Source organism: Balaenoptera borealis (genome assembly GCF_965194805.1).
Source record: "Balaenoptera borealis genome assembly, chromosome: 3".
NCBI lineage: Eukaryota > Metazoa > Chordata > Mammalia > Artiodactyla > Balaenopteridae > Balaenoptera > Balaenoptera borealis.
Genome location: NC_138866.1, coordinates 2,787,146 through 2,812,047, shown reverse-complemented (window position 1 = coordinate 2,812,047; position 24,902 = coordinate 2,787,146). Strand labels below are relative to the sequence as shown.

Below are 24,902 nucleotides of genomic sequence, written 5' to 3'. Positions count from 1 at the left end.
AATCACGCACGTGTGCTCCACAGAGACCTCTCACTCTGCATGTGCCAAACCAAATGCTCTCCCCCCATGACACACCCCTCCTTTCACTGTGGCTAGAGCGGCTCCACCATCCTGTAAGACCTCCAAGCCAGAAACCACAAAGATTCTCCTGGAGGCTGAATAGCTGATGGCCCTGGGACCAGACCTCCTGGGTCCAAAACCCATGCCTGCTACTAACCCAGCTGCACGACTTCAGACGTCTAAAGTAGCTTTTCCAGGAAATCCCCTGGCTGTCCAGTGGTTAGGACTCAGCGCTCTCACTGCCGGGGCCCGGGTTCAATCCCTGGTCTGGGAACTAAGATCTCACAAGCCGCACAGCGAGGCCAATAAATAAATAAAGTAGCTTCTCCTGACTTACATACAAAACAGAAACAGACCCACAGACATAGAAAACAAACTTATGGTTACCAAAGGGGAAGCAGGGAGGGATAAATTAGGAGTTTAGAATATAACAGATACACACTACTATATATAAAATAGATAAACAAGGACCTCCTGTATAACACAGGGAACTATACTCAATATTTTGTAATAACCTACAAGGGAAAAGAATCTGATATATATGTATGTATAACTGAATCACTTTGCTGTACACCTGAAACTAACAGAACATTGTAAATCAACTATACTTCAAAATTAACTATACTTCAATATAAATAAATAGATAAATAATTGAAAAAATAGCGTAGCTTCTCCAGCCTCAGTCTCCCTATCAGTAAAATGGGTGAGCCGTTGAGGAGCCCATCGTGGATGTGAGAGGGGTTAGCACGCTGCTCTCTGTGCTGGTTTATTATTTCACTGGCTGCTCCGAGATGAACATGTCACTGAAACAGCCAACTCCATACAAAGCACCACCCAAGGGAATCAGGCTCAAAGGGCACCCAGCCGCTGGAAAAGTACATTTTATTTTATTTATTTATTTTTTAAAGTCTTTCTTGAATTTATTACAACACTGCTTCTGTTTTATGTTTTGGTTTTTTGGCCACAAGGCATGTAGGAATCTTAGCTCCCCGACTAGGGATTGAACGCTAGTCACACCTTAACCACTGGACCACCAAGGAAGTCCCAAAGTACATTTTAAATCAGAGTGTCACCCATCCACCGGGTGGTGGAAGTCTGCATGCCATATGGTGTTTCTTCTTTGATGGGAGGGTGCTGTCCAAAATTCTCTCAGGAGGCCCCGAGAGAGTGGAAATGAGTGGAATGAATGGTACCCCCTCCCAGCTTCTCCAGAAGCTGGAGAGAGGCCTAGAACAGGGTATCCCTCAGAGTCTCCAGGGGAACCAACCATCACCTGGATCTCAGATTCCTGGCCTCCAGGCCTGCGAGAGAATAAATCTCTTGTTTTGTCAAGCTACCTGGTTGGTGGTGATTTGTTATGGCAGCCACAGGAAACCAACAAGCCCTGTTAGTACAAGTGTTGTACTCAGAGAAAAATCATATGGTCTTAAAGAATTCTATTCTTTTCACTTGAACTTCAAAAGAACAAGAGCAGATCACGGCGCTGTTTAGTTTGTGAGGGATGGGACAGCCCCCAACCTGGGCTGGAGGCATCTGTAGTCAAACATGAAAGCACCAAGGATGGCAAAAGACCAGGTTAGACATGAAATCATCCTGAATTCAACTTTGGTCGCCAGAATTTCAATCATTTAAAGTGATATTCCCAATACGTGGGGAGAAATACCCAGCATGTGGGTTCAAGTCCCAATCCCGCAAGCCATGCAGCATGGCCACAAAAAAAAAAAACAAAAAAACAAAAAACCCAGAAACAATCCCAGGGCCCACCTGGGAAAAGGTCTTTTTCACAGACTGACTTCACAGGCGTCAAGAAGTCATAACCTGGTAACCTGGGTTTTTGTTTTTTTCTTTTTTGGCCAGACCACACAGCATGCAGGATCTTAGTTCCCTGACCAGGAATCGAACCTGCACCCCCTGCAGTGGAAGCACGGAGTCTTAAACACTGGACCACCAGGGAAGTCCCTAACCTGGGGTTTTAAAATGGAAAAATTAGGGACCAGCAAACCAACAGCTGGCCAGTCCTTGGTCTGCCCCTGACCTGTCCTAGCCCCATCCCCTTGCCCATCGGGCCCTCAGCTTTGCACAATTGTGGTTATTAAACCAGAGGAGTAAAAGCCCAACAGGAAGACAGAAATGGAAGATGAGAGGGTGCGTTTGTCTCTCAGCCTCTTCTGGCATCTTTTGCTGGTTTCGTGTACTAACTGGCAAAGGGTCAATGTGGTAATTAGACATTTGTTGCAGGTTGAACACTTGGCAAATTTTCCTACTGAAGCTTTAAAAAATTCACTTTGTAAATAGAATGCTTTAATGCATTAGTAAAATACTGGATAATAGCAAAAAAAACTAATAATAAAAATTAAATGCCTGCTGGGAGTTCCCTGGCGGTCCAGTGGTTAGGACTCTGCGTTTTTCACTGCAGAGGGCATGGGTTCAATCCCTGCTCAGGGAACTAAGATCCCGCAAGCTGCAAGACACAGCCAAAAAAAAAAAAAAAATTAAATGCCTGCTAACATATACGATGGAATATTCCTCATCCATAAAAAAGAATGAAATAATGCCATTTGCAGCAACATGGATGGACCTAGAGATTATCATACTAAGTGAAGTAAGAAAAAGACAAATATCACATGATATCACTTATACATGGAATCTAAAAAATGATTCAAATGAACTCATTTACAAAACAGAAACAGGGCTTCCCTGGTGGCGCAGTGGTTAAGAATCTGCCTGCCTACGCAGGGGACACGTGTTCGATCCCTGGTCTGGGAAGCTCCCACATGCCGTGGAGCAAGTAAGCCCGTGCGCCACAACTACTGAGCCTGTGCTCTAGAGCCCGCGAGCCACAACTACTGAAGGCCGCGAGCCACAACTACTGAAGCCTGCACGCCTAGAGCCTATGCTCCGCAACAGGAGAAGCCACCACAATGAGAAGCCTGCACACCACCACGAAGAGTAGCCCCTGCTCACTGCAATTAGAGAAAGCCCACACGCAGCAACGAAAACCTAATGCAGCCAAAAATAAATTAATTTTAAAAAAAAACAGAAATAGACTCACAAACATAGAAAACAAACTTATGGTTAGCAAAGGGGAAAGGACGGGGGAGGAATAAATTAGGAATTTGGGATTAACAGATATAACTACTAAATATAAAATAAACAAGGGCTTACTGTACAGCACAGGGAACTATATTCAATACCTTATAATAACCTATAATGGAAAAGAATCTGAAAAAGAATATATATGTATATATACGTAAAACTGAATCACTTTGCCGTACACCTGAAACTATCACAACATTGTTCGTAAATCAACTATACTCCAATTTCAAAAAAAAAAAAAAGCCTGCTAACAAGGCAGAAAGAGGGAAAAGATAATGGGCCTTCCCAAAACAGTCCAAAACCCCAGAGGCTCTGCAGCCCAGGTCACCCCACCGCTGGAGCCACGCCCGGGAGGAACACCCCTGAGGGACACACCAGCTCCCAAACTGGAGCCACTTCTGAAGGTTCCTACCTGGAGTCCAGAAGCAACCAGGAACAGGGGCCGCAAACAGAAGGTGGAGGTGAAGTCCGGAGAGCCAGCTTCTGAGAGCAGAGGAGTTGGAGGAGAGAGACGCTGGTCTGGAGAAAAGAACAGAGCAGATGCAAAATTGTCTTTTGACAAAGAGGAACTTAGCAAATCTACTCTCAAGATCTGCAAAGAAGGAGAAAAAATATCGTGAGCCTCCCGGTCCCCACCCTCCATATGACCACATGGAAGAGGCACGCTGGGGACGAAGGGATTCAGGATGCCGAATGGGGCACCTCGAAGTTGGCCCCAGTGCTTAACTCAATTTTGCATTTCCACTTCAAAGGAAAAACACACTCAAAAAGTTCTCACTTAACAATATTCAAAAACTAACCAACAGTGCAAAATGGGCATCCTTTCCTTGCAATAAAATTTGTCCTGAAAGATTTCTCAAACTCCTCTTCCCCAAAAGTGGTTTCTAAGACGATTAGCTTTATTCAAGTGCAGATAGGCAGCCTGGAAACAGTCTGTCGTTTCACAGGATGCTAGGTCTTTATTTTTCTACCCACGTGAAACTAAGATCTGGGCCAAGCTTCAAATATCTGAGCACCTTTCCTGGACCAGGAACCTGAAGAGTAAGAAGTCTTTGAAGGTCGAATTTCTAAAGATAAACCCCTGTGTGCACACACACACACACACACACACACACACTAACACACACTCTAACAGGAAACAATCCTGGATGTGAACATCTTCCAAGGACACCTTCATCGGCTCAACTCGCCAGGGTAGGTTCTCAGCAAATATTATTCAAGTGTAATAGTCTAAAGGGAAGTCAGGAGACTGAACATTATCCCCCTTTCCTAACTGCGCACAGAACAAGAAGGAACGCTCCAGGACATCCCTGGTGGTCCAGTGGTTAGGACTCCGCGCTTTCACTGCGGGGGGCACGGGGTTCGATCCCTGGCCAAAAAAAAAAAAAAGAATGGACGCTCCAAATAAATACGTTCTGCCGGGTATGTGGTCAGGTTTTTGGGAAGGGCGGGGGACATTAGGTCTGTATTTTCGTGCACAAATCACAGGGGGTATTTCTTTCTTCTTTTTTTTTCTCCAGCGTTAATTTTTAAGACGGACACCTTCATACATACTTGCTATTATTTTGACCAGACACTTTTGGGTACAATTATCCTGAGATATAAATTAAAAAGGAATGACAGGGACTTCCCTGGTGGTCCAGTGGTAGAGAATCTGCCTTCCAATGCAGGAGATGTGGGTTTGATCCCTGGTCAGGGAACTAAGATCCCACATGCCGCAGGGCAACTTAGCCCGCGCACCACAACTACTGAGCCCATGTGCCTCAACAAGAGAGCCCACGTGCCGCAAACTACAGAGGCCATGCGCCCTGGAGCCTGCACGCCACAACTAGAGAGAAGCCCGCGCGCCGCAATGAAGAGCCTGCACGCCATAACTAAAGATCCTGCATGCCTCAACGAAGACCCCACGTGCCACAACTAAGACCCGACGCAGCCAAAAAAATAAGGAAAATAAATAAATTAAAAAAAAAAAAAAAAGGAATGACAGCGGATATTTTTTTCCCATTTTGCAATCTCCTGTCCCTTAATGCCATGTGAAAATCACGTCAAAAGTTAAAACTCCTGGGGACTTCCCTGGTGGTCCATTGGGTAAGACTCCGAGCTCCCAATGCAGGGGGCCTGGGTTCAATCCCTGGTCGGGGAACTAGATCCCGCATGCATGCTACAACTAAGAAGTCCACATGACACAACTAAAGATCCCGCATGCTGCAGCTTACACCCGGCGCAGCCAAAATAAATAAGTAATTTTTTAAAAAAACCTTACAACTACAGTTTAAGACAATGTTGACCAAGCTTTAAAGGGAAAAGCCCTTTCAGAGGTGGCCACGTCTCATTTTACCTTGTGTGGTAGGTCAGCCTCTCCAAAGCTCCTGGGCTCCCCTCGGAATCCATCAGATCACAAAGTTCTGCAACCAAAACAGAAGAATTCCCGTTCAGGCTGAAGGAACCCACAGAAAACCCAGAGAACAAGACCGTCCGGGATTTTATTTCTTATTTTACGTCAGTTTGTCTAGAGGAAACCACAGGTTAAAATAATGTTTTAGTTTGGAAAAATACTGTGTAGCTTTGCGTGCAGACGTTAATCGACCCCAGGTAAATTCCGGGGCGTCCTAGAACTCTCCCGTGGGCCTGGGGGCGGGGAGCTTCCGGGCTTCCCAGGAACAGGCGGCGGGCCGGCCCAGGAGGGGGCGGGGTCAGCCGGAGGGCCGCCCCCCCGCCCTCAGCCCGGTCAGAACCGGCCCGGGGCGCCCCGCGGAGGGGAGCTGCGGGGCCGCCTCTCAATCCCTCCCTCCCCCGCCAGCCCTCACCTCGCGCCGGGGACGCTCCACCCTGCAGGCCCGCCTCCCGGAGCGGGGGGGAGGGGACAACAGGTGTTCCTCCTTAAGGGGGAAAGAGCCCCAGCCCCAGGGAGTGGGGCCCCATCCTCACTCCTCACGTCAGAGGGGCCCCAGGGTGCTTCGCTCCCGCAGGGCCCACCCGCACGGTGGAGGCTCTTCCCTCCCACGAGTGACCCCCCGCCCCGGGGCTGGGGGCCACGTCCTCAGTCCCGCGGGGCAGCGACCCGCACCACGAGGGGAACGCGGTCTTCACTCCTGCAAGGCCACCACGGGGCTGCGCGGCCCTCCTCCCACGGGGCGGGGACCCCCTCAGGGTGTGGGCTCGGCCGCCTCGGGCCCCTCCCGGACGCTGGGGCCACCCCTCGCCGGAGGAGGCCCGCCCGCGTCCTGGTCCGCCCGCGCGGCTTTAACCGCCGCCGCGCCCGGCAGCAGCTGCGGGGAAAGGCGCCCCGGGGGGCAGCACCTCGTGCGGGGTGGGCGCACCTGCGCCCACCTGCCCGAGACCCGCAGCGCCCCCTGCAGCCTCCAGACGTAGCAAGGAACTGGCCCCTGAGGGCGACTCCGGGGGGCCGTGCTGTTACTCAAGTCGGGGCCGGCGGGACCCCTGGACAGGTGAAGTTGGCGCCGGGGTTGATGATAACGCAGAGCAGCTGGGGTTGGGAATGCGAACGTCGGGGGCGCAGGGCACAGGACGGTCACTGCAGACTTACCTTCTGAATGGCATGTCCATTTTGTTCCCACAGTCACCATCTCCGAGTCGAGAAGGAGGGTCTTGCGGTCCGGACCTGTGTGACGTCACAGGCATCTCCATGGCAACGAATCTTGGGGCTCCCTGCCCGCCGCGCCCCAACGTTCAGGCGGTGGACCCCTGCTGCCCCTTCGCGAAACTCCTCTGATCCTTTTCGCCGCGCTAGGCCCCCCGTCCGTGCTCCACTCGCGGCCAGAGAGGCCTTTTTAAGGACACAATTTTGCCACAAAACTTTGAGTGACTCCCCTGTGCCCTGGGATGACCTTCAAACTCTTTAACCCCGCGCTCCTCCCCGGCGGCATCCTGACCGGAGCACTGCGCCTGCCCCAGGGCTGCAGCCCCTCCCACGTCTCCTTCCCGATTCCAGAAGGTACCAAGCCCCCTCCCTCCCAACCATCCACAGCTCTGACTTCTGCTGGAAAGGCTTCCCTCACCCCGCCCCCACCCCGACTTTCTTAATCTCCGCGGCTTAGTTTGGCACCTCCTCCAGGAAGCCTTCCTTGACCTCGAAGTCTTGGTTAAGAGCCGCTCCTCTGCACTCCCACAGCAGGCCAGACCAGCCTGTGTAGAAGCTGCCTATTGATTTCTTTTTAAAATTTATTTATTTATTTATTTATTTGGCTGCACCAGGTCTTAGTTGCGGCATGCAGGATCTTTAGTTGTGGCATGCGAAAACTCTTAGTTGAGGCATGCGGGATCTAGTTCCCCAACCAGGGATCGAACCCACCCGGGCCCCCTACATTGGGAGCGCAGAGTCTTAACCACTGGAACCACCAGGGAAGCCCCTGCCTGTTGATTTCTATGTGGCTCACTAGACTGTCACCCTGTGAGCCAAGGAACTTTCAATCCTAAACTCCCTCATGTGCACAGCACAATAACTGCTCAAAAATATTTTTTTTCAATGAATGGTGAAAGGAATTACCAAATGAATATGTCACAAATCATATTAGCTGCACAGTCACTAATTTTTAAAAATTGAATTATAGTGATTTACAATATTGTGTTAGTTTCAGGTGTATAGTGATTCAGTATTTTTGCAGGTTATATTCCATTGTAAGTTATTACAAGATAATGGGTATAGTTACCTGTGCTATACAGGAAATCCTTGTTGCTTAATTTTATACATAGTTGTTTGTTAATCCTATACCCCTAATTTGTCTTTCCCCCCTTCCCTCTCCCCTTTGGTAACTGCTAGTCTGTTTTCTATGCCTGTGAGTCTGTTTCTGTTTTGTATATACGTTCATTTGTATTATTTTTTAGATTCCACATGTGATATCATATAGTATTTGTCTTTGTCTGACACTTCATTAAGCATAATATTCCACATTGTTGCAAATGGCAGTATTTCACTCTTTTTTATGGTTGAGTAATATTCCATTGTGTGTGTGTATGTGTTTGTGTGTGTAGGTGTGTGTGTGTGTATACACCACATCTTCTTAACCCAGTTGTCTGTTGATGGGCTCTTAGGTTGCTTCCATATCTTGGCTATTGTCAATAGCACTGCTGTGAGCATTGAGGTGCATGTATCTTTTCAAATTAGTGTTTTTGTTTTTTCCAGATAACATGCACAGGAGTGGGATTGCTGGATCATATGGTAACCCTATTTTTATTTTTTTAAGGAAACTCCATACTGTTTTCCATGGTGGCTGCACTGATTTACATTCCCACCAACAGTGTAGGAGGGTTCCCTTTTCTCTACACCATTCTCTCCAGCATTTGTTATTTGTAGACTTTTTGATGATAGCCATTTTGACAGGTGTGAGGTGATACCTCATTGTGGTTTTGATTTGCACTAATTTTCTTAGTAATTTTTGAAGTCAGGAAGTGTGGACCCCCAACTTTGTCCTTCCTTTTCAAAATTGTTTGGCTCGGGGCTTCCCTGGTGGCGCAGTGGTTGAGAATCTGCCTGCCAGTGCAGGGGACACGGGTTCGAGCCCTGGTCTGGGAAGATCCCACATGCCGCGGAGCAACTAGGCCCGTGAGCCACAACTACTGAGCCTGTGCGTCTGGAGCTTGTGCTCCGCAGCAAGAGAGGCCGCGACAGTGAGAGGTCCACGCACCACGATGAAGAGTGACCCCTGCTCGCCACAACTAGAGAAAGCCCTCGCACAGAAACGAAGACCCAACACAGCCAAAAATAATAAAAATTAATTTTAAAAAAATTGACTCTTCTGAGTCCCTTGTATTTCCATATGAATTTTAGGATAGGCTTGTCAATTTCTGCAAAAATGCCAGCTGGGATTTTGAGAGGGATTGTGTTGAGTCTGTAGATCAGTTTGGATAATACTGCCATCTTAACAGTACTACATCTTCCAATATGTGAGCATGGGATGTCTTTTCATTTCTTAGGTCTCCTCTAACTTTTTTCAACAATGTTTTGTAGTTTTTTTCAGTATGCAAGTCTTGTATTTTTTTTGTTGTTAAAATTTTTAAGTATTTTATTCTTTTTGTTACTATTGTAAATAAAACTGTTTTCTTAATTTTATTTTTAATTGTTCATTGTTAGTGTATAAAAATACCACTGATTTTTGTATATTGATCTTGTATCCTGAAACCTTGATGAACTTGTTGTTCTAATAAGTGTGTGTGTGTGTATTCCTTACAGTTTGTTTTTTGTTTTTGTTTTTGTTTTGGCCACGCCATGTGGCATGCAGGAACTTAGTTCCCCAACCAGGGATCGAACCTGTGCCCCCTGCATTGACAGCTCAGAGTCTTAACCACTGGACCGCCAGGGAAGTCCCTTCCTAACAGTTTTCTGTATACAAGATCATGTCATCTACAAGTAGAGATAATTTTTACTCCTTCCTGTCCGATCAGGGTGCCTTTTATTTATCGGGACTAACTGCCCTAGCTGGAACCTCCAGTATGGTGTTGAATTCAAGTGGTGAAAACGAACATTCTGTCTTGTTTTTTTGTTTGTTTGTTTTAATTTTTTAATTTACTTATTTATTTATTTTTGGGTATGTTGGGTCTTCGTTTCTGTGCGAGGGCTTTCTCCAGTTGCGGCGAGTGGGGGCCACTCTTCATCGTGGTGCGCGGGTCTCTCACTATCGCGGCCTCTCTTGTTGTGGAGCACAGGCTCCAGACGCGCAGGCTCAGTAATTGTGGCTCACGGGCCTAGTTGCTCCACAGCATGTGGGATCTTCCCAGACCAGGGCTTGAACCCGTGTCCCCTGCATTGGCAGGCAGATTCTCAACCACTGCGCCACCAGGGAAGCCCTCCTGTCTTGTTTTTAATTGTGCATTTAATTGTAGTGCCAAGTACCTTCAGTCTGTTTGAGTTACAAAGATATGTTAAGGAAAAGATGAAGTACTTGCAGATGAATTGATACGGTGAAATTCAGAAATTGCTTCAGAAAGCTGAGGGGATGGAGGGAGGTTGCGTGGGGTGTGGATCGGCCTGACTGGCCATGACCAGCTGGCTGAATCGGAACAACAGCACATGAGGTTCCACATACAATGAACAGAGTTCAAATGTTAAATATTTTATTGGCTTCATCCATTCAACTTTTTGAAAAGTGGGTAGCTGATTTATCAATTTTTTTCACTCTGATTTTTTTTTTTTTAACTTGGAATTAAAAAAAAAAAAAACACAGTGCTTTTTGGACCACATTTAAAGCTCTAGAACTTTCATTGGTCTAGTGTTGAGGACTTCACAGTACTTTCATGAGAAGATGATGTATGTTCGGGACTTCCCTGGTGGTCCAGTGGTTAAGAACCTGCCTTCCAATGCAGGGGGTGCAGGTTTGATCCCTGGTCGGGGAACTAAGATCCCACATGCCGCAGGGCTACTGAGCCCGCGCACCACAACTAAGACCTGACGCACCAAAAATAAATAAATAAACATTATAAAAAAGAAAAAGAAAAAAGATGATGTATGTTCTGAGCAGAGAGATACACTTGGCAGATAATATGCTCAGCTCCTCGGAGAGGCAACAGCAACACAGGATCTTTGTTCAGATTTTGATGGTGCTATTAATACACCATGACTCACGAAGAGCCCTGCTTCCTGGAATGTTCCTCCTAGGAGGAAAAGTGACGTTCCTTCCTATAGAAGCGTAATCTCTTATCACACTTTCAAAGGTTTGAGCAGATCTTGAAGTCTTAGAAAAAGTAAGGACATCTTCCCAAATTATACAAAATTGTTTAAACAATTTGCCATCCCCACAGGAAGAGGGGACATATCAGTTGTGTGTACCCGGTATTCATTCAATCCACAAATATATATCAGGTGCACCGGGCTGGCAGTTAACAAACTATATACGTGCTTACCTTCGTGGTTGACAGGCAGCAAGACGGACTGTAGACTAATTGCAGGACAATTGTGAGAAATGCCACCAAGAAAGGGAGAGGATGCAGGCAGTGTAGCCACAGGTAAACTGAGGCCAGGCAGTGGGGGGAGTTAGCCTGGGACAGACGGGCACGCAGACCATCCCAGGTAAGATATTGCTTCATGGGTACAGAGCTTCTGTTTGGGGTATGAAAAAGTTTGGGAAATAGTGTTGATGGTTGCACAACATTTTGAATATAGTTAATGCCATTGAACTGTACACTTACAACGGTAAATGTTAGGTTATGTATATTTTACCGTCCCAGGTGGAGGAGCTGTGATGTGGTGTGTGAAGGCCTTGAGAGACCAGGCATCTAGGACACAGCCCAGGACAGGCTCCACCAATCACACGCTTTGAATGGGTCTTTGAATGGAAAAGCTGGTGTGGGAAAAAGCCGAGGTCTGTGGACAACCCACTGCGGAAGTGAGTGGTGGAAAACACGGTCCATTCATGGCCTCACCTCTTACCTGTGACCACTTGGAGCTGCAGTTTCCTCATCTATCAAAAGGAATCACTAATGATACTTAGAAGATTCCAAACTCAAGTGAGAACCCAGAATGATAATTGTTGAAGCTGGCTGATGGGTATGTAGTGGCTCATAAAACAGTTCCCTCTACTTTGTGTGTGTGTGTGTGTAAACATACATAACATAAAATTTACCATTTTAACCTTTTTTAAGTGTATAGGTCAGTGGAATCAAATACAATTACATTGTTGTGCAACCATCAATCTCCAGAACTTTTTCATCATCTCCAACTGGAACTCTGTCCCCATTAAATACCAACTCCCCCTCCTCCAGCCCCTGGTGACCACTATTCCACTGTGTCTCTATGAATTTGACTGCTCCAGGGACCTCATATTAAGTGGAATCATACAGGGGACTTCCCTGGCAGTCCGATGGTTAAGACTCCAAGCTTCCACTGCAGGGGGCACAGGTTTGATCTCTGGTCAGGGAACTAAGATCCTGCATGCCCCAGAGCCAAAAAAAAAAAAAAAAAAAAAAAAAATTAAAGAAGTAAGTGGAATCATAAATACAGTATTTGTCCTTCCGTGTCTGGCTTATTTCATGTAGCTTACTGTCCTCAAGATTTATCCATGTCACAGCATGTGCCAGAATCTCTTTCCTCTTTAAGGCTGAATAATATTTCATTGTGTGTCTGTACCACATGTTGTTTCTCCATCGATTCACTGATGCGTGTGTCTGGATTGTTTCTGCCTTTTGGCTAATATGAACGACGCTGCTATGAACACGGGTGTACAAGTACCTTTCTGAGTCACTGCTTTCTGAGTATACACCCAGAAGTGAATTGCTGGATCATATGGTGATTGTTCATTTTTTGAGGGACCACCAAACTCCTTTTACATTTTTTCAATAACAGTTTGAGATATTCATATACTATATAATTCATCCACTTTAAAGTGCACAGTTCCGTGACTTTTACTATATTCACAGTATTGCATAGCCATCACAGTCAATTTTTCAACACTATGATCACCCCAAAAAGAAACTCTATACTCATTAAGTGGTCACTCTCCATGGCTCTTCCCCAAAGTCCCTGGCCAACCATCCAGCTACTACGTTCTGTCTCTATGGATCTGCCTATTCTGGACATTTCGTATGAATAAGATCATACAGTAAATACGTGGCCTTTTGTGACTGGCTTCTTTCACTTGGCATGGTTTTCAAGGTTCATTCTTTCTACGGCAACAATATTCCAATGCACTGTTATACCACATTTATTTATCCATTCATCCATCCATCGATGGACATTTGGTTTGTTTCCACCTTTTGGCTTTTATGAATAACGCTGCTATGAAAATGTGTGTACACATATCCTGAGGATACGGAGGGCTGACTACGTCATTTATATAAGGGACTTCAGCATCCTCAGATTTTGATATCCTCGGGGGTCCCGGAACCAAGCCCCTGAGGGACAGATACCCAGGGAGGACTGTATGTGTTTTTGTGGACACGTTTTCCATTTCTCCTGGGTAGATACCTAAGAGTGTAATTGCTAGATCATATGGTAATTCTGTTTCACTTTTCCAGGAATTGCCAGGCTGTTTTCCAAAAGGGCACCATTTTCCATTCCCATCAGCAGTGTGTTGAGGGTTCCAATTTCTCCATGTCCTTGTCAACACTTATTTGTCCCTCTCTGCTTTTTGCATGTGTTTTGGAAATCTCCAAAATAAAAGTTAAGAAAACAATTAGAAACTGTAAGTTAAAGTGTTTGTAAACTGTGAAGTGCTTACACTAATTCGTTAACAAATATTTGAGTGCCTGCCATGTGCCAAACACTAAGTATTTGGGATACATAAGAGAACAAAACAAACATCTCTATTCTTAGAAGTCAGGACTGGTCTTGTTGGCTCTTCCTAAACCTCAATCTTTAGAGGCAAGGTCGTCAGACCCTAGCTCGGGGGCTGCGGGATAGAGAACCCAGTGGGAGCTGGCGTTCTTGCGCCCTGGTACCATGAGTGGGATTCTTCCCACCTGTAGGATAAAATGGAATAAGGGGCACCTCATGAAGATGAAACAACTTCAGAGTTGGTGGAGCTGACTTACCAAATCCCCTCAGTATTCCTGGTATTGAGGATGTTTCTCAAGGGGTGGGCATGGGGCCCCCTGTCCTAAAAAAGCAGCCCCATGGCAGACCATAGCAACTGCCTTCCCATTGGCTAAGTTGCTGGACAGTCTCCAATCCAGGCCCGAGGCTAATGGTTCACGCTCAAGGCACACACAGTTAATCAGTTTCACCCTCCAGCTTTCTCTCCTCAGACGCCCATGTGTTCCCCAAATCTCACACATCCAGCCTCTCAAGCCTTGCTTATTATGCTGGGAAGCCCCCCACTTCTTTGTTGAAGTGGGGTCAGCTTTGTATCAGCTGCCACCCCCTTCCTGGAGCACCCCCCCTCCCCAGCCCTGCCCCACCAGCTGACCCCTCCTAGCTCTGGGCTTCCACCTCAGTTGGGGCTCCATGGCCTTCACCCGTGGCCACCTTCCCCAGTGATGCACCTCTCATCTGTGTGCAGGGCTGGTCCTTCGGTGGCATTCAATCAAAACATGACAAATCCGTGCTTGGTAGGAACTACTGAAAGTTCTGAGGCCCGAGAGACAGCGAGGGCACGGTAAGCTAGAGGAGGCTGGCACTTGCGGACCTGAGCCCAAGTAAGTAAGGCAACCTCGCAGGACTCACAGAACAGGAGGAAAGGTCCTACCTGACCAGGCACCTGCTAAGCCCACTACCTAGTAAGTGCCAGGACAGGCTTTTAAGGTATTATTGGCTCCAATTTACAAGTAATGAGGTGCAGGGACATGGCCGGCTCAGTCACTTTTGAACCCCAGTAGAGTGCTTTCTGTACCTTTGCGTTGCTTTTTTCATTTGCTAATCATGCACACTCACGTACGACACACCGTTACAATTCACCCATTTTGTGTGAATTTTAATAAACATATACAGCTGGGCAGCCATCGCCTCAAGTTTTGGGGCACGGACTCTTGTCCCTCTGCAGTTATGTTCCTACTAGGACTCCTGGCGCCAGGCAACCCACTGAGCTGCTTTTTGTTGTCACAGTTGTGCCTCTTCTAGAATTTTATGAAAATGCAATCACAGTAGGTAGCTCTTTCTGTCTGGCTTCTTGCACTTTGTTTACCTAGGTCTCTTGTTTTCTCAGTTCTCAGCATACAGGTCTTGCAAAACTTCTTGTAAAGAATTTATTCCTATATGGTATTATGAATTTTAAAATATTAATGACTGTTTTTTGTTGCTAACAAAATTTCAATTTGATCTCGTCTCTTAGGATTTCGCTGTATTTATTCTTGTACCAATTTTGTAGATCCCTTTCTGACTGTCCTCACAGCCACATCACCTGTGAATAAGGAATGCTTTTCCACCTCGCACCACACCTTTATCTCTGGCTTTTCAGCACTCGCTACTCTCCTAGGCAGGGTGGGACCTAACCCTGGACTTGGCAGCAGCTGGCTCGAGACCCCGCCAGCCTGAGGAGCGTCACCTCCAGGTCGTGTTCGTGTGTCCCTCAGCTCCACTCCTCACCACCACCCCACCTCCCGGGGCTGGGAGACCACGGTCTCCATGGTCCAGTCACTGGCGTACGGGTTCCGGGGGTAGTACAGTTCCAAAGTACACGTATCTGCCATAAATGCTTTCCAGTAACTCGGAAAACATGCTCAGTGGGAGATTTTTTAAGTGGGAGACTATTTATAGAGGCTCTCAGTTTGTTTCCCTGAAATGCTCCTTTTAAGTGGAATCCTCTATATTCCTACTAGACATGGGAAACATGGAAGAAAACTTCCCCTTTGCCCTGGCCTTCCAATTCCTAATTCCAGAACAGTGTGGACACCTCAATTCTCTCCTTAGACAAATGGGAGGTAAGAACTTCTGCTGAAGATTATAAGGATTAAAGGCGATTACTTTACCAGGCACTTGGTACCCAATAACCACTAGGTGACAGACCTTCCACAGTATAAAGACTCAAGTCCTCTCCCTGCCCCCTATTAATCACTGTCACTCTTTATGTGGACTTAGGCTTAGCATCCAAATCCTGTATAGACCTGCTACCACCAACTTTCCCAAAGCTTACCGCCTCTCGAACTTGCTGCTCACAGCTACCAGCAAGCTTCTCTACACCCCCCTTGCCTGACGCTCAGTAAAGAACCAGAGACCCAGGAGCAGAGGTGGTGTCAGGTAGCACTCATTACGTAGGTGTGGTAAAGAACTTTCCAACATGCATAAGGCCAAGGTAGTTCAGGGACGATATTTAGAGCATCAGATACGTTTCACAAATACCGTCAAAGCGCAGCTTGGACATGAAAATCCTACGGGAGAATGGCTGTTATTAGGAAATTTAACACACAGTGTCAGATTCACCTGTTCTCATCTGTGTCTTTTAAGGATATATGCTCTGGGAATTCCCTGGTCGTCCAGTATTTAAGACTCCATGCTTCCACTGCAGGGGGCGTGGGTTCAATCCCTGGTCAGGGAACTAAGATACCACCTAAGATCCTGCATGCTGCACAGCCAAAAAAAAACCAAAACCAAAAATCCCCAAAAGACACATCACGAGAACATATGCTCATCCCCCACCTGCCACCTGAGGGCACACTGGGCAGGTCACAGTAGTAAGACTCTGGCAGCCAACACCAATCATCTACTTCCTTGACTCCTCGTAGGCAAGACGTACACACCTAACATTTTACATTCTGGGACCATCCCGTCATTTATACCACCCCCCCAAAATAAGACATTTTCAAATAAGTTTCTTTTTAATTTATCTGTATTTGTTACAACTTTTAAAGCAGAATGTGACTTGAGCACTACGTCTCCATTCACAAAACTTGCTCAGAGTCACTTCTCAAACAGCTTTACAACATGCCTAGATAGGCTTGTAATTTTGCTACTCTCAACAACACTTTTCTTTGGAAAACAAGCCCTCTGTACGGACAGTGACGCCCGTCAAGTTGGTTCAGTTGAACATATACTAATTGCTAGGGGCCTGGCACATGCAGTCAGTACAGGCGGCGGAAGGTTTGAAAAGTAAATCCCAGAAGATGAAAGTTGCTTTAAGAAATATTTTCTTTTAAACATCAAGGTATATACTTCAAAACACTTCAGTGACAGAAGATTTGGTCTACTAAAGAATCCGCTTGATAGCTAAACACTTCAGACCATGAAGTTACCGTAGGTTACATACACCTTACAACAAACGCTACTTCCGTCTGTTAAAATGAGCCAACATGAAACAAACTAGAAAAAAACTAGCTCTGCTTTTAGTGCCTAAAGTATCACAGTATCACACTTAGTAGAAAGAAATCTTATCTTCCCCTTAAGTAGTTGTCATGCCATACAGGTTTTTAAATGTTAACAAAAATAAAGAAATACTTGAAAACATATTATCAGAAGAAACGAAGGACAAGAGTGCTGAACACGCGGCCACGTAATCCTCAGGCAGAGCTCAGTCTACTTCTTCCATGCGGGACGTGTCGTCGTCTCCTTCGAGGGGCGGCATCTCCTCGGTTACAGCGGCACTGCTGTCGTCAGCAGTGGGGTCATCTTCATCAATACCTTTTTGGAAATGAACACCGTGGATGAGATTTCCTAAAGCCACCTAACTATCCCAACACTGCCGGTTCATACCCACTCCCCAAGGCTGAGCAATTACAGGGTATATGACCCTGTTTCATTTTTTATCCTGTACAATCAAAAGGCCTGTTTCACACCCCTTGAACTCATGTGACTTAGGGTTTCCCAAACTGAATGGGACAGCCCAACTCTGTTCAAATTGCTGAAAGTTACGTTACCCTTTTCAACAGTCATGTGTTTAAGCTTTTCCCCCAATAGTACTGACAGGTGGTATTTGCACAAGGCTTACCAAGACCAAGTTTGATCATCCTATAGATCCTGTTAGCATGTGTCTGGGGATCCTCCAGACTGAAGCCAGAAGACAGGAGAGCCGTCTCGTACAGCAGGATGACCAGGTCCTTCACAGACTTGTCATTCTTGTCAGCCTCTGCCTTCTGCCTCAAGGTCTCAATGATGGAATGGTCAGGGTTTATCTCCAGGTGCTTCTTGGCGGCCATGTAGCCCATTGTGGAGTTGTCCCTCAGCGCCTGCGCCTTCATGATCCTTTCCATGTTTGCGGTCCAGCCGTATGTGCTTGTGACGATGCAGCACGGGGACGTCACCAATCGGTTAGACACGACCACCTGTAATCAAAACACAGCGATAACTAGGCCCAAGAAGATTTCATATTCTAACTTGTAAGTACTTGTCGTCAGCTTTATTATGAACATTTAAGGAACTTCAGCACTGACGAATCAGAAATACTATTTGCAAGCTCAGATACCTAACGCTTTCTTCCTGTGAGTTCTCTTACACTTGAAGTCTTTAAGGATCTTGAGATCTATATCCATCACTAAACGGAAATGCTAAAGTTTTCTATTAGTAAGTTAAGAAAACTTCAGTTTGAAAAACACCTGACACTCCTTTTAAATGTAGGTGAGAAGACTGTATTCACACACCTTTTCAACTTTCTTCTCCAAGATGTCCTTCATGATTTTGCAGAGGTTCTCAAACTTCGTCTTTTTTTCTTCCTGCTTCTTTTTCTCTTCTTCGTCCTCTGGAAGTTCCAGGCCCTCTTTGGTGACTGACACTAAGGTCTTCCCCTCAAACTCCTTCAGCTGTTGCACACAATACTCATCAATAGGCTCAATCATGTAGATCACTTCCAAGCCATGCTTCCGCAGACGTTCCACAAAGGCAGAGTTAGCTACCTGGTCCTTAGTCTCACCTGATACATGAAAAAGTTTTAGATCCTTAACAGGAAGTAGTTTCATTTCCTTTTCTTTTTTCCTATGTAGTTTGATCTAACCACAAACAAAAGCTAGCTCACACTATGTTGCCTAGATCAACCCCTACTAATTTATATGTAACACCACATGGGTAGAAAGCACACCCAACGGTTCCTATGGAATGACAAGCACAAAGATACGACTAACATTTACCGCCCATTACCTGTGATGTAATAGATGTGTTTCTGGTTTTCCTTCATCCTTGTGCAATAGTCCTTGAGAGAGACCATCTCATCACCAGAAGCAGAAGTGTAGTACCGCAACAGCTCCGAAAGTTTCTTTCGATTTTGAGAATCTTCATGTATCCCAAGCTGAAAAACAGGTTAGCTTTAGGATGACTTTCTCTGCATTAAGAAATCATTTAAAATGAGAAGCCAGTTTGATTCCTAGTCCTAGTGGTCCAATGTGTTTATAACTAACCTTGATGTTTTTAGAGAACTGCTCATAAAACTTCTTGTAGTTCTCTTTGTCTTCCGCCAGTTCAGTGAAGAGTTCTAAGCATTTTTTGACCAAATTCTTCCTAATAACTTTCAAAATTTTGCTTTGTTGCAACATCTCACGGGAAATGTTGAGAGGGAGATCCTCAGAGTCCACCACACCTCTAATGAAATCTGAAAAAAACAGACCAAATGCACTCACGGTCACTCCGAAGACAAAAACCGACAGAAACGTAAACCCGAAATACCACAGATGAACGATTTTTTCCCCTTTAAAGATCGGGAATTGATAGGATGAATTTCTTTGACCAGTGACAGTGACCGTTCTTTACACCCAACTCTACTTACTCAGATACTCAGGGATGAGCTCCTCACAGTTATCCATGATGAAAACTCTGCGAACGTACAACTTAATGTTGTTCTTTTTCTTTCTGTTTTCGAACAGGTCAAAGGGAGCACGTCTTGGGACAAAAAGAAGAGCTCTGAATTCCAACTGTCCTTCAACTGAAAAATGCTGTAATAAAACACAGCCAAGATCAAGATAGTGCAATCAACTTTCACCAACAGGTACCTCTTAAACCCCACAGCCAAACACTTGCAGTTACATAAGCTGAAGACTTTGGAAGAAAGATGGGGCAGTGGGCAAGAGAAAGCTGCCAGAAACCACCCTCAAATTTAACGGTTTGAGGCAGACCACCTGGAGAGACACTAGATTTGAAGCTCTCAGCACTCACCTTCACTGCCAAGTGATCTTCCCAGTCATTGGTCAAGCTCTTGTAGAACTCTCCGTACTCTTCGTTGCTAATGTCATCAGGATTTCTGGTCCAAATAGGCTTTGTTTTGTTCAGTTCTTCTTGATCAATGTATTTCTCCTTGATCTTTTTCTTTTTCTTCTTGTCACCATCCTTCTTTTCTTCTTCCTCTTCATCAGAGCCAACGTCTTCTATCTCAGGTTTGTCCTCAGACTCCTTTTCTTCTTTTTCCTTTTCTTCTTCTTTGTCTTCCTTTTCTTCTGCCTCATCGTCACTGACTTCTTTATCACGTTCCTTCTCCACCTTCAAAAGACGTAAATCACGTCACCTCTCCATCCCAGAAATAAAAAAATAAGCCAAACAGCACTGAGGCACTTACACCCAAAACCAATTGAAAACATTAAGTAGCCAGAAAGCTACTCATCAGTTTCTGATATATCTCAATAGCCCCGGGTGCCTGGACAGAGTAAGACAGAGCTCCACCCACCAGCCCAATAAATACTGTAAATTCAGAACTCTTCTTTTATCAAGGACTCTAAGAACTAAAGATTTCAATTCAGTCGCTTTGGTTACCTACATGAAAAATATACAGAAACTCACAAAAAGAGTGATGGGATAGCCAATAAACTGAGAGTGCTTCTTCACAATCTCTTTTATTCTCCGCTCCTCTAAGTACTCAGTTTGGTCTTCTTTAAGATGCAGAATAACTTTTGTTCCACGACCCATAGGCTCCCCTGAAAAGGAAATGGAGAAACGAGCTCAATTTCAATCTCAATGGCCTAATCAAGATTAACAAATATACTATCAATTTAGCTCTCCTAGTAGTTATTTTAACAGCCTATGAAGCAGGGGTTTACCTTTACTGCAAATGAAAAGACTCCCAAAGCAGTTAACGGCCAAGATAAACCACCACAAGGGCAGGCTATGACACTTCAGGGAAACACAAGTTTGTTTATTTTTAAACACAAACTTCCCAGCACCTTCAGGGGTCCACTGCCTACAGCACCCCACCCGCCACAAGGTGTTCCGTCAGATGCCTACCCGTGTCAGTCCTGACTGTGAAGGACCCTCCTGCAGAAGACTCCCAGGCGTACTGCTCATCGTCGTTGTGCTTGGTGATAACGGTCACCTTCTCGGCCACCAAATAGGCCGAATAAAACCCAACACCAAACTGGCCAATCATAGAAATATCTGCACCAGCCTGTAAAGCCTCCATGAACGCCTTGGTCCCAGACTTGGCGATGGTACCAAGATTGTTGATCAAATCGGCCTTGGTCATTCCAATCCCGGTGTCCACAATAGTGAGCGTTCGATCATGCTTGTTCGGAATGAGGTTAATATGCAGCTCTTTCCCAGAATCTAGTTTACTGGGATCTGTCAAGCTCTCATACCTTATCTTGTCCAGAGCCTATTATAAAAACACAGAAGATTACGCACAAGGCTCCTAAATGGTGAATTTTATACCGAAACTAAATCCAAATTCTGCATTAAAAGACTTACATCGGACGAATTTGAAATAAGCTCCCTCAAAAAGATCTCTTTATTCGAGTAGAACGTGTTGATGATCAGCGACATCAACTGGGCAATTTCCGCCTGGAAGGCGAACGTCTCCACCTCCTCCTCCTCCATCGGCTGGTCTTGGGTCTGGGTTTCCTCGGGCATCTGGAGAGAACACGGAGCCAGTGAGACCGCCGGACGGGGTCCCGCCACGTCCCGCGCCCGCTTCGGAGGCCGGTGCGCGCACGAGGCGCCGGCTGACAAAAGGATGACCTCATTCCGGGGCCCCAGAGCCTCCGCAGCCCACGCCGGCCGCACAGGCGCCGCTCCCGCGCGCCTCTGCCATGAAGCCCCCCACCCCCCCGGCCGGGAACCGGGCCCGGGGACTCCTCCCGAGGCGCAGAACCCAGGCCCCCGCGGCCCCCGCTTCCCCGGAGCCCCCAGGCCCGCCCGCTCCCGCGGGGGGGGAGGGGAGGAGAGGCCGCTGCAGGCCCGAGGCCTGCGAGACGCCACGGCCGCCCCGGCGCCGCCGGCCGACGGGCCCCGAGGGGAGGGGGGTGCACCCGCCGCCTTCCCCCGCCCGGCCCCGGATCCCGGCGGAGCCCCGCCGCCCCCTCACCTCGGATAAAGGACCACAAACGTTCCACAGCGACGCAGCACCAGGACGCAGAAGCAACTGGCGCGCCGTCCCCGCGCCTCCCTTATATAGAGGCGTGCCCGCCCAGCGCGCGGCGCCTTTTCCAGAAGCCTCCCGAACCTTCCGGAAGAACCCTCCCCAACCGCCGCCGCGGCCGCGCGCCTGCGCCTGCGCCCTGGACGCCGACCGCCCCTACCCCGGGCCCGCGCGACCCCGCGCCCTCGCGCCCCGCCCCCCACGGCCGCGCCGCGCGCACCCGCGCGGACCGCAGGGCGCCTGCGCGCCTGTGCGGCCTGAAACTCTCGGGAAGGTCTCGCGCCTTCCGGGGCCGTCACCCCCCCCCCCAGCCCCGCCCCCGCGCCCGCTGCGTTCTGCGCGCCGTCGGCCGGCCCCACGACCCCTGCTCGGCGCGCGTCGGCCCAACGGCCGCCCTGGTGAACCGCCACCCCTGTCCAGGCCGCGGGGAGTGCGACCGGGGATTGAGTGCGCGTGCTCGCGGCTGTGTGAAGTGCAGAAAAGTAAACTCTAGGTGGTTAAAACGTGTCCCCAGGTTGTGGAAGCTTCGGGTCCTCCACCGTCAGGGCCCGAGACTGGGGGCCCGGGGCCAGGTTTGGGGCCTTGAGGCCGCATGTAGGAAATCGAAGCAGGGGTGAGGGGTCCGGTGCCGTGTCACATGTATACGCCCGACGTACTGATCAGAGGCTCAAAGCCACGGTTAGGGGTTTGGGGGCCCGGGGCAGCGATTGGGCGTCCAGGGCCGGGTCGGGAGGTACGGGGCGCACTTTTTTGCCGGGGGCAGCGATTATGGGTTCAGGGTACAGGAATTCTGGCAACAGGTGCTTGCCAGAGCCTCGTTATGCAGAGGCCCGGGGCTCCGGCCTGGGTGTGGGGTGCAGAGCTGTGTGAGCGAGGGGTGACCCGTGTATGTGCATGGGGAGCAAAGGGGACCCCTGGGCCTCGTGGGGCTCCCGTGCGGCTGTTTCTGAAGCTGAGGTGGGATGGGGAACGAGGGCTTCCCCACTCATCGCTATAGACCCCATCTCAAGGCAGGCCACCGCTCGGATTTGGGGACTGGTCCTGTCCTTAGGCCCTGCTGTGCCCAGGAGGAAATGTTGAAACGGACACAAAACATGGAATTCTCCCAGCTCTTGCTCAGTCCCTTGGGGATTTGTACCTACTTTGGGTTTGTTTTAAAACCGTATCCTTCAGCGCGTTGCGGGCCCTAGTCTAGAATTCCGGGACGTGGTGACCATGCAAGCTGACCCAGCTACAGGCATCTTGAAGAGGGGACAGAGGAGCTCATCTCTTTTACTTACTCTTTTGTGTAGTTTGAGGTTTGTAATTCATGGTTTGGGTGATCAACTTGCTTTAAAAGCCAATTTCTAAATGGGAATTCCAAACGTGTTTAGAATAGTGTCAGATCACAGCTGGAAGAATTTTGGAGGCGGGGTGGCGTCTTTGGGCTTCACCCAGGTCAATAAGCGGGGGCGGGGGGTTGTTCACCATTGAGGAAACCGAGGCTCGCCCGGCGGCGCACCCCTGCCCCGCCCAGGCCTCTCCCGGTAAACCATCCCCCTCCTCCCGACTCCTTTGTCTCTAGCTCCTCCCACCATTGCCCCCCCCCCCCGGAACAATCTGGAAGCTCCTTAGGTTGTAAGCAAACTTGACTGACAACTCCCTCCACTTCCTAGTCTCCAGAGAAACCCAGCTTTTCCAGCTACAGGGTTCTCCACTGGGGCTGGAGACCCTTCAGGAGGCACTGAAATCGATGCAGGGCGTCCTGACTAGCGTTAAAACAGGCAAAATAGACTGGAAACTACCAGCCACGTGGTGAGGGTAGATGGGGGTTGTTAGCATTCGCTGGGGTGCGTTGTAAAACGTGTTTCTGGCCCCAGCTGTGTGTGGAAGCTCCCGGCGGCCCGGGTTTTCCCTGCGGCCTGGGCTGGGGGCGGGCGGGGGGGAGGAAGAGGAGAGGGAGCGGGGGAGGGGAGATGGGGTGGTAGCGCTGAAGTTTCGTTGTCGCCACTGCCACTGGCAGCCGCGCAAGGGCTCCCCTCCTGAAGCCCGGCAGCCGCCGTCCTGTTCTCCTGACTCGGAGGCCCGGCCGGCTTCTTTCCACTCCACTCGGGCCACTGCCCGGGAGGTGTAAGCGTTCTTGTAGATGAGCCGTTCAAAGCCCCGGCTGTGAAATTCTCGGTTTCTGGAGCTTTCTCCCCTCCTCCAGAGGCCGCTTGGGGAGCCAGGGTTTCCCAGCAAGCTCCGGCCTTAACACCCTTCCTCCAAATCCTCTTGCGCTCCGGCTCTCCCCTGCCTGCCTGCCTGCCGACCTCTCGTTTTGGTCTTGTCCCTCCTGACGCCTGGGACCGGTTCCACACCAACCGCCGGCGCCCTCCCGACCCCTCTGCTTGGTTACACCAGCGGCACGCTGGGGTTTCCCTCTCCCCCGCTGCTCCTCTGTCCCCTCTTCAGACTCGTCCCCTGCCCCTGGCCTTTTCGCTGGCCCTCTTCCAGCTCCAGACCCGGGTGCTGACCTCACTTCCTCGACCTACCTGGCTTTCTTCCAGGGCTCACTAGCCAGATGACTATCCCACCACCTTCTAGAACCCCAGGCATCCCCGCAGGGGACCTGGCGTGGTCCCTGCCACTTCTATCTCCTAGATAGCTCTTGAGTCCGTCCACTTTCCTCCATCCTCGTCCCCCACCCCTCCCCCAGTGCCTGGAAGCCGCTCACCTGGAAGCCCTCTGTAGCCACCAGACTGCTTCCTGCCTCCGCTCTGGTGTGTCTCCACCGCTCACCTGGAAGCCCTCTGTAGCCACCAGACTGCTTCCTGCCTCCGCTCTGGTGTGTCTCCACTCTGTAGCTGGGGCGAGCTGTGAGAGCCCAGATCCGGCCCCGTCAGTCCCCTCCTGCACACACTCCCCAGACACTGGCTGACACCCCGTCACTCCAGAGAGAGAGCTCCTCACCCAGGCCTGCCGGGCCTTGCAGGGTGCCCCTGCCGGCCCACCGGTGCTCAGTTCCCACTGTGCTCCCCATCGCTCTCCTTTTAAACCTCACTCCACAAGCTGCCCCCACAGGGCCGTGCATACACCCTTCCTTCCACCTGAAACACCGTTGCCTCTCAGTGTTCTAGTGGA

General features: G+C 48.6%; 1 protein-coding gene across 1 annotated transcript; it reads right to left on the bottom strand.

Annotated features, from left to right (window-relative positions):
- Positions 1–16,349: 16,349 nt before the first annotated feature.
- Positions 16,350–21,911, bottom strand: HSP90AA1 (heat shock protein 90 alpha family class A member 1). Its single transcript, XM_082387423.1, has 11 exons — positions 21,747–21,911; positions 21,131–21,292; positions 20,672–21,038; positions 20,231–20,364; positions 19,613–19,933; positions 19,227–19,392; positions 18,862–19,052; positions 18,605–18,752; positions 18,112–18,380; positions 17,463–17,796; positions 16,350–17,155 (listed from the first exon to the last, which is right to left on the bottom strand). The coding sequence occupies exons 2-11, from the start codon at positions 21,290–21,292 to the stop codon at positions 17,046–17,048; spliced, it is 2,202 nt and encodes a 733-aa protein (XP_082243549.1). The 5' UTR covers positions 21,747–21,911; the 3' UTR covers positions 16,350–17,045.
- Between the last annotated feature and the right edge of the window lie 2,991 nt (positions 21,912–24,902).